This window comes from Rhinoraja longicauda, unplaced genomic scaffold (assembly GCF_053455715.1).
Source record: "Rhinoraja longicauda isolate Sanriku21f unplaced genomic scaffold, sRhiLon1.1 Scf000206, whole genome shotgun sequence".
Classification (NCBI taxonomy): Eukaryota; Metazoa; Chordata; class Chondrichthyes; order Rajiformes; family Arhynchobatidae; genus Rhinoraja; species Rhinoraja longicauda.
This window is the reverse complement of record NW_027601424.1, coordinates 1-15,000: the sequence shown is the minus strand read 5'-3', so window position 1 is coordinate 15,000 and position 15,000 is coordinate 1. Positions and strand designations below refer to the sequence as shown.

The 15,000-nt window shown below is 48.7% G+C and overlaps 1 protein-coding gene across 3 annotated transcripts in view; it reads left to right on the top strand.

Annotated features, from left to right (window-relative positions):
• The window catches only part of LOC144590559 (uncharacterized), a 38,426-nt gene extending 24,957 nt beyond the window's left edge, over positions 1–13,469 (top strand). For 2 of the 3 annotated variants that reach the window (XR_013546438.1, XR_013546439.1), the window contains 3 exons: positions 11,427–11,518; positions 12,441–12,681; positions 13,272–13,469. Coding sequence is in view for 1 of the 3 variants with exons in the window: in XM_078395085.1 (XP_078251211.1) it covers positions 4,820–5,488 (669 nt within the window). In the remaining 2 variants the exon portion in view is untranslated. Of the gene's footprint in view, positions 1–4,428; positions 6,404–11,426; positions 11,519–12,440; positions 12,682–13,271 lie in introns of those variants that run through there. The other variant, XM_078395085.1, reaches the window with a different exon arrangement.
• The last annotated feature ends 1,531 nt before the right edge of the window (positions 13,470–15,000 follow it).

Below are 15,000 nucleotides of genomic sequence, written 5' to 3'. Positions count from 1 at the left end.
GGTTTTTCCCTGCCCCCAATGGCCCAGCATTCGCCCCAACGGACTATCAGGCGGAATGCGGGGGTTGGGCTTACCGCCCTTCCCCTCCCTTTTGGGCTTTCCGTTTTCACTGCCCATCCTCCCGATCGGAATTCCCCTCCGATCTTTTATCCTCCCGATTGGAATTCCCCTCCGATCTTTTATCCTCCCGATCGGAATTCCCCTCCGATCTTAGCTGTAATTGCCCGAGTAGTACTTAATAGTCAGTTTTCTTACCCGGGTCCTGTGCACAAGAATCACTCGATTTAGCTCCTCGCGATTTCCTGCTACTCCCACTTGTTTCTCGAGTCTCTGGTCCAGGTATCACTCGCTCAAACCGCTGATGGCAAGCAAGGAGTCTGAGACCGCTGAACTCAGCGGGGTGCACCGTCCCTTCTTCCGTATACTCCCGTCAGCCGGCCGGATTGGCGATCCCGGACGAGCCCCCAAGCTTGTGAGATGCAAATGTGTGTGCTCACAATCACGATGCTCGAGACAATCTAGAGAAACAAGAATAGTTTATTTGCAAGTCTGCAAAGTTGGGTGCCTCCCCTTTCGAGACACACCGAGGTCGGGAAAATCCCTTCTTTTTATTCACTTCAATTTACAATTGTCACACCTTTAAGTCCTCCCCTTCGGGCTCCTTCCAATCGGAGCACTGAGGTGCACAATCTACCGTCACCGCCCCTGTTGCCTCCCACATCATACATCGCATGCACATTTAAATGAGACATCTTGTCATGCTGGGCGTCTTTGTAATATTCATTTATCTCATTAGGCAAGCGCAGTACAGAGTAGTTCATGCCCTTCCTCTCCCCTAGTTCTCTGATTATTTTGCCCTTCCTCCTAGTTCTCTGATTATCTTCTAACACTTGTCCTTGGACTGTCACCATTTGTTCTTGCGGGTTTTTTTCTAGCCGAGCACGGTCGGGTCAGCTATTTCTCAGGGTCCCTTTTTTTTTCTAGCCGAGCACGGTCGGGTCAGCTATTTCTCAGGGTCCCTAGTCTAAATCAATTATCCCTTTTTTTTTTTACCTCTCTCTCACAATTGTGTGGATGTTCCTTGTCCAGTCCCCTCTGTTCACTGCAGTCCCACGACACAGCTGAGTGCACAGTGCTTCCACATTGTAGGATGTTGGTGTGCAGTATAAAACAAGTCAATGTCGTTGGGCCGAATGGCCTGTTCCTCTGCAGTAACTTCCACACGAAACACCCTTGTTTTGGCAACCACTACATTACTAATGAGTTAACTCTGCCCTGCTCTATCATCCCTGTTTTTAACAGGAAATATATTGACTGAGAACAAGGGACTTTTCACACCAAGGAATCAGGTAACCATTGATGAATGGGCTCAGATGCAAATTGAGCAATAAGGAAACAGGAGAATTTATGGAAAAGGAGAGTGGCAGAGTGGTGGGAATAGAAGGAGGAACGGACAGATAGAGGCAGTTTTCATAGGAGTTTGAGTGGAGGGCTTCTGTATACCAAATTGAAATCTGCCATCATAACATTTCCAATGGAAACTCTGCAGATTAATTTGCATCGATTCCCACAATCCTGTTTGTAACAAGAAACACCTGGACGGAAAATAAAGTACTTTTCATATCAGGCACAGGTAACATTTTGTGAAAGGCCTCAGATGCAAATTAAGCCACAAATGACAAAGGGAGAGTTAGTGGAGTGGGGGGAGAGGGAGGCAAAGAGAGTTTTCAATGCAGTTTGAAATATTGGACTGTGCAGGAAGGAACTGTAGATGCTGGTTTAAACGGAAGATATACACAAAAAGCTGGAGCAAATCATTGGGACAGGCAGCATCTCTGGGGAAAAGGATTGGGTCGAGACCCGAAACGTCACCCATTCCTTCTCTGCAGAGATGCTGTCTGTCCCCTGAGTTACTCAGGCTTTTTGTGTCCATCTTTGAATTATTGGACTGGGTGGCCTGTTTCCGTGCAGTATCTTAATAATTCACTCTCACATATCTGGACATTGCAGTTCCAATGGAAATGCTCCACTGTTCAATTCTACCCTGTTCTGTTATCATATTTATAATGGCAGTTCAATGAGAACAAGGCATCTTGCACTTCAGGATCCCAGGTAACTGGCCAAATGTCACAGTGGCAAACTGAGCAAAGGTTGGAAATGTGGAACGAGAGAGGGATTGTCCAATGGAGAAGGTGAGGGGAGAAGGCATGAAAGAGACAATAGTTGGAGAGACACAGAGTGAGAGAGACAAACTAATGAATGGATGGGCATGAGAAGGAGGTGTTTGAGTTGCAGTGTTCGGGGGCAGTGAAAGGGGAGAGAAATGGAAAGTTTATTAGTTTGAAAGCAAAGGCAGAATTTTACCTATCATCATTTCCCTATTGCACCAATCTCATTCACCCGTTACTGCTGATCCTGGTCATAAAATTCATAACCTGGTTTTAAATGCCTTCCATGGCCTTGCCCCTTCCCAGCACATATGCCCCACCATTACCTTCAGTGGTTGTTTCTCTCAGCCACTCTAATTCTGACCTGTTATCCACAAATTTACCAGGTTCACAATTAATGTCTTTGTCTTCAGCTGCCCAGGCCCTGTGTGCCGTTAGCCCATTACTGATCCCGAACGCAGTGACCAATGTCTGGCACAGCGATTGTCCTGTGGAAGTTTCCTATCCAATGCTCTATGTACATTGCATATCCACTGGCACGGTTCTTGTGTGTGCAAGTATTCAAAGGCAGGTTGGGTAACTAAATGGGGACTGCAACAGAAGCTCAGTGTGCTGGGATTAGATGAAGAAGGGTGGGAGGAGCTGGTGTCATTTTTAAGCATGGAATTGGTGGTGTTGGTTGGATTGGAGGATTCTGTGGTGGGCAGTTCGATTATAATTGTCCATTAAAATTATAGAAGATGCATTGCATTGCCCGTGGTGTTGTATGGATGTGTCCAGTAGATGTTCTTCCTCTGTCCATTTAAGATTCAATAGTTAGAACCCTCTGTCCAATGATGCTTCTTAGTATTTAGGAAGCTCACTGACTGAGAACAATGGACTCTCCATGTCTGAGGCAGAGAAAACAGCTGAGGAAAAATCACAGGAACAATCAGCAACGGTTGGAAGCAAAGCTGATGTGAGAGAGGGAGCCCGGACTGGGAGAGTCATAGAGTCATACAGTGTGGAAACAAGCCTTTTGGCCCAACATGTCCACACCGACCAACATGCCCCATCTACATGAGTCCCATCTGCCTGAGTTTAGCCCTATCCCACTAAACCTAGTTTACACCTGAGCCATGTTATTTACAGTTTACACTCCTGGGCCCTGTCATTTATAGTGTTACTCTCCTGTGTCCTGTCATTTACAGTGTAACTCTCCTGGACCATGTTATTTACAGTGTTACTTACATTCCTGGGCCCTGTCATTTACAGTGTTACACTCCTGAGCCCTGTCATTTACAGTGTTATTTTCCTGGGCCCTGTCATTTACAGTGTTACACTCCTAGGCCCTGTCATTTACAGTGTTACTTACACCACTCCTTGACCCTGTCATTTAGTGTTATTAACTCTCGTGGGCCCTGTCACTTACAGTGTAACTAACTCTAAACGTTCCTTGTCTATATACCTTTCCAAATGTGTTTTACATGTTATCGTACCTACCTCAAGTATCTCCTCTGGCAGCTCATTCCAAATATCACTGTGAAAATGTTGCCAACCTGCCCTTGTAGCTCATGGCCTCAAATCCTGGCAACATTCTCATAAATCCTCTCTGCGCTCTTTGCAGCTTTGCACCACTTTCAGGGAACCTGGGGGGATCTCTTGAATATGATACTTTGGGTAGACAAAGTGGTGAAGACGGCATATGGCGTCGTTGCCTTCATTGGACAGGACATTGAGTCAAGAGTTAGGACATCACATTACATCTGGATAGAACATTGGTGAGACTATACCTCGAGTATCATGTGCATTTCTGGTCACCATGGTATTGGAAGTCTGTGATTGAGCTAGAGAGGCTGCAGAAGGAAGTTGCCGGGACAGAAATGCTCAAGATGTGAGGAGAGCCTGGGTGCGTGGGGGCTGTTTCTTTTTTGGAGTGAAGGAGGCCGAGGGGTGACCTTGCAGAGGTTTCATTAAATCACGAGGAGCATAGATGAGATTGATGGTTGCATTCATTTTACCAAGGCAGAGGTTGGAGGCCTCTTGGCTGACTAAAGCTGGAGGCAATGGGTTTAATGGCTGCCTGGATTATGGGCTATTACTTGTTGTGATATTGCTGGGACTACTTTGTGTATCCAAGAACTACTTTGTATGGCTGTGTATATAAGTGATGGGTGTGATTAGGCGGACACTCTGGATGCAGGTGGCCACGGAATAAACAGCCTGGAGTTGAGCTCCAGCAAAGTAACCTTTTAAACATGTGTACTCGTGGTCCTTCCAGAGTCACAACAAAGGTACAACAAGTACCGGACCACGAAGTACAACATGGTGGCAGCGGCTTGGTGTTTCGCCTAGGGAGGGAATGAAGCATGCCCGAGCTGAAAACATTAAAAAGAAGAAAAAAAAGAAGAAAAAAAGAAAAAAAAGCCCTGAAGGGAAACAAAACAAAAGAAAAGTTTCCAGCTCGGTAAGGGACGTTTGGAGTGCATCCCGACAGGGCCAGTGTGAGTTGGTATAGTTACCTGCTCAGTAGTTGGCGCCAGTTGCCGACGTGACGCTGCAAGCTGCTGAGGGCGGTGCGTGTAGGCCCACGTCGCGCCCCAGCACTTGTGTAGGCCCGAGATTAGAAGCCTGCGACTGCTTCGTGGGGGAGAGACCCGACACACACGGAGATGTGCGGTGACCGGGGAAGACCGGGAGACCCGACACACACGGAGATGTGCGGTGACCGGGGAAGACCGAGAGACCCGACACACACGGAGATGTGCGGTGACCGGAGGAGACCGGGAGACCCGACACCCACAGAGGTGTGCGGTGACCGGGGAAGACCGACACCCGCGGAGGTGTGCGGCGACCGGGAGAGCCCCGGAGGAGACCGACACCCACGGAGGTGTGCGGCGACCGGGAGAGCCCCGGAGGAGACCGACACCCACGGAGGTGTGCGGCGACCGGGAGAGCCCCGGAGGAGACCGACACCCACGGAGGTGTGCGGCGACCGGGAGAGCCCCGGAGGAGACCGACACCCACGGAGGTGTGCGGCGACCGGAGGGGGTCGGCGACCGGAGGGACCGACCACCCGCGGAGGTGCGGCGGCCGGTAAGGCCGAGGCACTAAATACTTACCCAGGCGCGTCGACTGTAGAGTCGAGACGGCCCTGGGCCCGAGGCAGCGGCAGCGCGTTGGAATTGCGCGGCAGCTGCCGGGAGCACCTGTGGGCGGGGGCTGGAGCACCTGTGGGCGGGGCCGGGAGCACCTGTGGGCGGGGCCAGCGGCAGCGCGTTCGAAAAGTTGAACGGCAGCTGCCGGGGAGCACCTGTGGGCGGGGCCAGTGCGCACTGTAGCGGAGGCGCGATCGCACCGCGATTCCAGCAGTGGGAGCCCAGCAGTGGGAGCCCAGCAGTGCCAGCCCAGCAGTGAGAGCCCAGCAGTGCCAACCCAGCAGTGGGAGCCCAGCAGTGCCAACCCAGCAGTGGGAGCCCAGCAGTGGGAGCCCAGCAGTGCCAACCCAGCAGTGGGAGTCCAGCAGTGCCAGCCCAGCAGTGGGAACCCAGCAGTGGGAGCCCAGCAGTGGGAGCCCAGCAGTGCCAGCCCAGCAGTGGGAGGCCAGCAGTGGCAGGCAAATCATGGTGGTGGAGCATCTAGAGCCTACACTGCATTTGATCTACACAGCACGTCTTCTTGAGGGGAAGATATGGAACAAAATGAATATTTTGTGTTTAATGACCTGTGTAGTGATCTGTGTACTGAAAGCTTAATGTATTATATTTGATGCTTTTGTATAAATGTATATATCTGTGGAGTGACCACACGGAGTGAGTGACCACCCGGAGATGAGTGACCACCCGGAGATGAGTGACCACCCGGAGATGAGTGACCACCCGGAGATGAGTGACCACCCGTAGATGAGTGACCACCCGGCGATGAGTGAAATTCCGCAGAGGAGTGACCACCATGATGGCGAAAAAAGCAATTGTGTTTAGTTGTGTTATTGGTTTTGTTTGCAAATAGCAATGGTGTTTTGGTTTTGTTTGTTAAATATATTTTAGCCCTCGAATGGTAAAGAAAACAATTTTATATAAGACAAGGGGGATGTTGTAATATATAAGACAAGGGGGATGTTGTGATATTGCTGGGACTACTTTGTGTATCCAAGAACTACTTTGTATGGCTGTGTATATAAGTGATGGGTGTGATTAGGCGGACACTCTGGATGCAGGTGGCCACGGAATAAACAGCCTGGAGTTGAGCTCCAGCAATGTAACCTTTTACTTGTGGTCCGTCCAGAGTCACTAAAGGTACAACAGGTACCGGACCACGAAGTACAACATTACTTACAAGGAGAGGATAGCTGATAGAAGTATATAAAGTTACGAGAGGTATAGAGAGACTAGTCAGTTAGACCTTCTTTCCCAATGTGAAATTGACAAACACTAGAGGGAATAGCTTTAAGGTGAGAGAGACAAAGTTTAAAGGAGATGTGTAGGTCTAGTTTTTTTTACACAGGGTGATGGGTGCCTGGAACATCCTGCCATGGGTGGTGAGCAAGCAGATAGAATAGTGGCATCGGAGAGGCTTTCAGATAAGCTCATGGAGCTGCAAGGAATGGAGGGATATAGACCATGTGTAGTCATGCAGCAGGGAAAAAACCCATTGGCCCAATTCATTCATGTCGGCTAAGGTATTCCCATTTGCCCGGGCTTGGCCCATTTCCTTCTAAACCTTTCCATGTACCTCTTTTTAATACCGTTATAGTCCTGCTTCAACTACATCCACTGGCAGCATGTTCCATTTACCCACCATCCTCTGAGTGAAAAAATTGCTCCCAGGTTCCTGTTAATTTTGTTCCCCTCTTACCTTAAACCTATGTCGTCTGGTTCTTGATTCCCCAACACTTGGGAAAAGACCATGCACGTTTACCCTTCTTATTGCCCTGATGATTTTTTCACCTCTATAATATCATATGCAAAGAGATATGATTAATGTTATCGTGCTGCATTCGACATAGACCTTGTGGATGATTCTGTGATGTGCTATTCTATGTCATAATGTGAGCAGGGAAAGATTTAAATAGGACCTGAAAGACAGATTTTTTTCACACTGAGGGTGTTGGATGTGTGGAATGAATTGCCAGAAGTGGGAAAGGCAGGGACAATTATGACATTTAAATGCCTTTTGAACAGGTTCATGGATCGGAAAGGATTAGAGGGATAATTATGGTCAGGCAGAGGCAAACGGTAGTTGGGCCAAAGAGCCTGTTTGCAGGCCATAGTTGTGCTTCAGCTGCCAATGTCGTGTTTACAGTCTGCCTTTTCTGGGACCGGAGCACAGACACCAATATCTGATGCGACATGTTTTAGTACAACAGGAATGATCCTGCCAGTTTCTTTTTGCAGCCCTCTCTGTTCACTGTGAATCCACCACACAGCTCAATGCTGCCATGTGGGATGCTCCTGGAGTGGATGATAAATCAGATAAAATTCTCTGCAATTTCCTCTCTTTTCCAGTGCCCATATACACAGCTCAGTGTCACATACTGACCCAGTACTAATGTGGCTGGGATTTATTCTGGGGCTACATCCTCTCTAGCCCGCACTGTCCATTACATTTCCAATACACAGCCCACTGGCAGTGTTAATAATACGACTACTCCGTCTGCTAACACCCTCTCCTCCCCCACTCTCTCCTCATCTCCCTCCTCCCCCTCCTCCCCACCCTCCCTCCTCCCCCCCACTCCATCCCCCTCACTCCCTTATCCTCCCTTTCTCCCACCTCCCTTTCTCCCCCCTCTCTCCCTAGGAGATAGATTTAAACTCTAAAATGTAAATAAGTTTAAAAATATAACACCAATTTCAATGAAACTTCTTCCATTAGCACCAAAGGGATGACGGTGAGTTAGGTGGGCCTAAAATTGTCGTGCTCTCGTGTACCGTTTTGGCTGTAGTTCAGGAACAAGCAAACAAGAGTTTTAGTATATAGATAGATGTTACAGCTTACACCCATCGTTGTAACAGAAAATTGGATCTATTCTCAACTAAATTGGATTTGTGGATAATCATTTTATCCTGTAATCCTAGTTTGTTATTGTCGGAGGGAACTTTGTGGTTTTTTTGTGCTGTATCCTATATCTGGCTTTACTCAGAAAGACAGAAAAACGAAATAAAACAACTCGTAGATTAGTGGTGAGTCAATCGAACAAGTCGCACTGGGAAACACTCTGAGAGAACCCAAAAATGCACAGCACCTACTGTGATTGTTGCTTGAGGATTTGAAATAAGTCATCATTAATCAATGCGTCTCGAACCCTTCATCTTTGTCTGTCCCTAAAGTGATCTATAACTTATGTTTCCTGTAATTTAGTGTGCCACTCTCTCCATTTGTACCAAAAATGTAATTATCCCTGTATGCAGAATTGATGGGGTCAGATGATTAAAAAAAGACTATTAATAGCTGGGTTCAGTGACAGAGCAGCTGTAATCTGAAATGTGCAACAGATAAGAACCTAAACAGAACTGCGGACAACTACCCCCACCGCCCCATAGATAAGCAAGCCTGCTTTTGAGCAGAGTGTATTAGTTTTCGCTATTATAACTAAGCTGTGCTGTGAAAGCTAAAAACATTTAAATAGCTATTTATTTCCTTCCTAAATTCCTCTGTTGACCATTTTTCCTATCATCCTTCCCCATTATGTCAATTCTGGGATTAAATAGACTATAACCTTATAATTTCCAATGATCTAATTAAGTATTTCTGTCACCTCCAACATGTAATCAACGTAGTTTGTCACCTAATTAAGTCTTTCTGTCACCTTCATTCTGTAATCAAGACCTAATTTAACTGTTAATCAGGTTTCAGTGTAATCTTGTTTGCGGAGAATATAAAAGCTGTACCAAAGTCGCGCTCAGGTCAGTTTTGTCTGGTCTCCTGGTGTGTACCAGTTTAAATAAGTTGCCAGTTACTTCGAACACCAACTCCAAGTGGCTTTTCAATGTACTCTTAGAAATGGCCCAGAGTCAGAGGTTTAGAGTGGAAACGGCCATTCGACCGATCCTGACCACAGCAACCAACATATCCCACCTACATGAGTTCCATCTGCCAATGTGTGTCCCATATCCCTCCCAACCTATCTTAGCCATATATCTGTCTAATTGTTTCTTGAACGTGCAATAATCCATGCCTCAACTACCTCTGGCAGATCGTTGCATTTGTGCACAAAATTAGAGCACATGGTATTGGGGGAAGGGTATTGACTTAGAAAGAGAACTGGTTGGTAGACAGGAAACAGAGAGTAGGAATTAACGGGTCATTTTCAGAATGGCAGGCAGTGACTCATGGGGTGTCGCAAGTCTCAGTGCTGGGATCCCAGTTATTTACAATCTATATACTACAACTCTCGTTTGTTTGTTCCTGAGCTACAGCCAAAACGGTACACTATAGAGCAACAATTGTAGGCCCACCTTACTCACCGTCGTCCCTTCAGTACTAATGGAAGAAGTTTCATTGAAATCGGTGTTATATTTTTATAGTTATTCATATTTTAAAGTTTCAATCTACTAGGGAGGGAGGGAGTGAAGAGGGAGGGGGAGGAGGGAGGATTGGGGAGGAGGGAGGATAAGGGGGGTGGAGTTGGGGGAGGGAGGGAGGGGGAGGGGATGGAGGGGGAGGAGGGAGGGAGTCGGAGGAGGGGGGAATGGGAGGGGGATAGAGGAGGGGGGAGGAGGGGGTGCTGCACCAACGCAGGAGAGGTTTGGGCCCAACTTGGTCTAGTATATATTAACGATTTAGACAAAGGAATTAAATGTAACATCTCCAAGTTTGTGAATGACACAAAGCTGGGTGACAGTGTGAGCTGTGAGGAGGATGCTATGAGGCTGCTGGGTTGAATTATATAGGTTGGGTGAGTGGGCAGATGCAGTATAATGTGGATAAATGTGAGGTTATCCACTTTGGTAACAAGAACAAGAAGGCACATTATTATCTGAATGTTGTCAGATTAGGAAAGGAGGGGGGACTAGACCTGGATGTTCTTGTACACCAGTCACTGAAAGTAAGCATGCAGGTACAGCAGGCAGTGAAGAAAGCAAATGGCATAGTGGCCTTCATAATGAGAGGATTTGGGTTTAGGAGCAAGGAGGTCCCACTGCAGTTGTACCGGGCCCTGGAATATTGTGTGCAGTTTTGGTCTCCTAATTTGAGGAAGGACATTCTTACTATTGAGGGAGTGCAGTGTAGGTTCAACAGGTTAATTCCTGTGATGGCGGGACTAACATATGATGAAAGATTGGATCGACTAAGCTTATATTCAATGGAATTTAGAAGGCTGAGAGGGCATCTTGTAGAAACATATAAAATTCTTAAAGGATTGGACAGGCTAGATGCAGGAAAAATGTTCCCAATGTTGGGGTTTCCAGAAGCAGGTGTCACAGTTTAAGAATGAGGGTAGGCCATTTAGGACTGAGAGAAGGAAAATCTTTTTTACCCAGAGAGTTGTGAATCTGTAGAATTATCTGCCACAGAAGGCAGTGGAGGCCAATTCACTTGATATTTTCAAGAGAGTTAGATTTAGCTGTTAAGGCTAAAGGAATCAAGGTATATGGAGAGAAAGCAGGTTACTAATTTTGGATGATCATGTTGATTGGCAGTGCTGGCTCGAAGGGCCGAACAGCCTACACCTACACCTGTGGGGGGGGGTGGGGGGTGGAATCTGGTGTAGGGGAAGATGGGGTTTGGAGAAGGGGAGGAAGAGTCTGGAGTTGGGGGTGGGGGAGGTCTGGAGAAGGGGGAGGATAGAGTCTAAGGTTGGCAGAGGCTATAATGTTGGGTGGAGGGAGGGAGGGTGGGGTTTGGGAGGAGGGGTGGGCTGGGGGTGAGGAGCGAGTGTGCAACAGGGTTGGTGGATGGGGTGGGGGGGGAGGGAGCGACGTGTGAGGCTGGATGGAGAGCAGGTTGGGGACGAGGGAGAGTGGGGTGGGGGGGTTTGGGGAGGAGGGAGTGTGGGAGGAGGGAGAGCAGGATAAGGGAGGTCAGAGCGTGGGGAGGGGGAGGAGAGAGTGTGGTGTTGGGAGGAGTGTAAAGTGGGATTAGTAAGGAGTTAGGATTGAGGGGCTGGAGTGGGGGAGAGTAAATGCAAGGGGAGGTGTCAGGATACATGGTGCAGGAGAGGGCTGGACAACTGGGTTCACCAGAGGCTGGTGTTGCCGTGCACTTCGGTCTCCTACCATCCCACAGAGCTGCTGGATTATTTCCCCACTACACTCACTGTCTGTCCATACTTTATTACAGATCCAGCCTCCGTACCAACTGAGGAGCCCCAGGAAACAATACCCGAACCCTGGAGGATTTGTCCACCGTCCCAGAACCAGATGCAAGCTCAGGTATCAATGGAGGGATTGTTGGAGCAGGTTCTTCGGCCAGTGAGGAGGGGGTCTGGAGTGGGTTGAGGATGGGCCCTGGTATTGGGGGAGGAGGTAGGTCTGGAGTGGAGCGAGTAGGGGTCTGGAGGCAAGGATCGTTGGGGAAGGAGAGGATTGTCGGGCAGTGGGTCTGGATTAGGTGTGGGTGTCTGGAGTGGGGGTGGGGGTCTAGATTGGGGGGAAGTGGGTCTGGAGCGGGTGCAGGAGGGGGTCTGGAGTGGTGGGAGGAGGTGGTTGGGAATGGGTGGGTGGGGTCTGAGTGCGGTGAGGATGGTGTGAGGTGGGGAAATCTAGCTTTGGGGGTTGGAGTGGAGGCAGTGGGGGTGGGGGTGGGGCAGGAGAGATTGTGGGCTGGGGAGGACTGTGTGTTTGGGGGAGGAGGAAGTGGTCGGCGCAGGAGGAAGTGTGGGACGGAGGGAGGAGCGAGTGTGGGGTGGGGTGTGGGAAGGAGTTTGGGGTTGGGGAGGAGTGTGGGGTGGGAGGAGGACATAGTAAGGAGTTCGGGAGGAGTGCGTGGTGGGGGGAGGAGGGAGTGTGGGCTGGGGAGGGATTGTGGGGTGGGGTGGGGAGGGGGAGGGAGTGTGGGCTGGGGAGGGAGTGTGGGGTGGGGTGGGGTGGGGAGGGGGAGGGAATGTGGGGGGGATGTGGGGTGGGGGAGAACAGAGTATGGGGTTCGGGAGGAGTGTGCAGTAGGGGAGGGAGTGTGGGGTTGGGGGAGCAGGCAAGTGGGGCAGTGCGATGTGGGGAAGAGCGTAAGAGTGAGGGGCGGAGGGTCGTAGTTAGTTGGGGAGGAAGGCAATTAAGAATATATAGAATGAGCAGGGCCATGGTGTGACAAGTGACGGCTGGAAGGCTGTGAGATTGAAGATTGAACATGTTTCAGATGGTCAGCCCTCCTCCACCCTCGGGATCAGTGATTCCCGCACTGACGTGAGTCTGCAGCTACATCCCGGTTCACCCTGACACCACAGAGCACGGTGGTGCAGCGGTTGAGTTGCTGCCTTACAGCGAATGGAGCGCCGGAGACTCAAGTTCCATCCTGACTACGGGCGCCGTCTGTACGGAGTTTGTACGTTCTCTCCGTTACCTGCGTGGGTTTCCTCCCACACTCCAAAGACGTACAGGTATGTAGGTTAATTGACTGGGTAAATGTAAAAATTGTCCCTAGTGTGTGTAGGATAGTGTTAATGTGCGGGGATCGCTGGGCGGCGCGGACTCGGTGGGCCGAAGGACCTGTTTCCGCGCTGTATCTCTAAATCAAAAAAAAAATCAAACCAATGAATTTTAGCAAGGTCCTCACTGATACCACCAAAGGTGGCCTTGCAATTCAGAATGTTAACTCGTAGGCCTGCCCTGTCTTTATCTATAAATATCTTAAAGCTAATAGAACAGTGGTAGCTCGTACCAAAAGGTTCATCCATGAACACTTCAGTCACTTTCTCTTCCCAATTTCCTAACAGTAGATCAAGCTTTGCCCTCCACTGAAAAGGGGCCTCGACATGTCTAAGTAAACTTTATTGAACCCTGTCTCAGCCCTTGACACTCTTTACTTGACACCCAGTCAATGTTAAAATCATCAATATTAAAATGTCAACATTATTAGTTTGCAGATTCCTGCAATCTCCTGGCATATTTGCTTTTCTAATTCCCGTTGAATATTTGGGGGCATTTAATAAACTCCATTAAAATGATCATCCCCTTTTTTATTTTTCAGCTCCACCCAGATAACCTCACTGGACGAACAACGACCGGTAATGTCATCTCAGATGACTGCTGTGCAATCGATACAGCAACATCCCCAGGTCTTTTAGCCCCACCTCTATGTCTCCGATAGCACCTGTACTCTTGTACATTAAGCTGCCAATCCTGTGCCTTTCTTAGCCAGATTTCTGTGATCCCTACAGCATCCTATTCACAGGTACCAATCCACACTGAGTTTCGCTACCTTACCAAATCAGACCTCTTGCATGAAAATAAATGCAATTCATCCAACAGGCTGTCTTTGTTGCCGACCGTGCTCCAGCCTATTCTGCCCACTCAACTGTCTTTCATCACCTTCCAAACCACTTCCAGCCTCTCGCCTGCCTCACCCTGCATTGAATACTGCCCCCATGCCTATTTGGTTCGAACATTGTTATAGCAACGGCCCCAACTACGTCTGGCAGCTTGTTCCCTGTACCCACCATCCCATGTGAAAAGTTGCCCATGAGGTTCCGATTAAATCTTTTCCTTCTAACATGAAACCAATCTCCTCCAGTTCTTGATTTCCCTACTCTTTATGAAAGACTGTGCATTCACTCGACAATGTACCGAAAACCCTCCAGATCCTTCCTCTCGACCAGACCTGACGTACTATTCCAATGTCACCTGTGTCCTCTGGTTCTTGATTCCCTTCTTCTGGGTAAAAGACTGCATTCATCCTATCTATTCTCGTGATTTTGTACACAATACAATAATACAATACAGTATATCTTTATTGTCATTGTACAGGGGTACAATGAGATTGGGAATGCGCCTCCCATACGATGCAATAATTTAATTAGCTAGTCAGTATTAATTTAAACCACCCAATGAAACAAATTGTAACAGTTTTAAAACAGAATAAAGTGCAAGTAGATCTGTGCCGGATCACTGTGCGTTGTGACCATCCGGCTCAGCAGGACCGGTTCATAGCAGCTATGGCCCTGGGGATGAAGCTGTTCCTGAGTCTGGAGGTGCGGGCGTAGAAGGCCTTGTATCGTCTGCCCGATGGAAGGAGTTTAAACAGTCTGTTGCAGGGGTGTGAAGAGTCTTTGTAGATGCTGGTGGCTTTTCTGAGGCATCGTGTGTTGTAGATGCCCTCCAAGGCTGGTAGCTGTGTTCTGATGGTCCTCTGAACTCTATGGACTACCCGCTGAAGAGCTTTCCTCTCTGCCTCCGTGCAGTTGAGATACCACACAGGGATGCCATGTGTTAGGATGCTATCTATGGTGCAGCAGTAGAATGTCGTCAGCAGCTGTTGGGGTAGACTAGACTTCTTCAGTGTTCTTGGGTAGAACAGTCGTTGCTGTGCCTTCTTGACCAGCGTAGCAGTGTTGTTGGACCATGTTAGGTCCTCCGAAATGTGAGTGCCCAGAAACTTGAAGCTGGACACTCTCTCCACACTGTCCCCGTTGATGAAGATCGGGGCTTATTCCCCGTTATGTGACCTACGGAAGTTGATGATCAGCTCCTTGGTCTTGGTGGTATTTAGGGACAGGTTGTTATCAGAGCACCAGTCCGCCAGGTTCTGCACCTCCGCTCTGTATTTTGTTTCATCACCGTTGGTGATCAGCCCGATCACCGTTGTGTCGTCTGCAATCTTGACAATGGTGTTTGTGTCGAATGCAGGAACATAGTTGTGTGTGAAGAGGGAGTAGAGCATGGGGCTCAGAACACAGCCCTGTGGTGTGCCAGTACTCAGG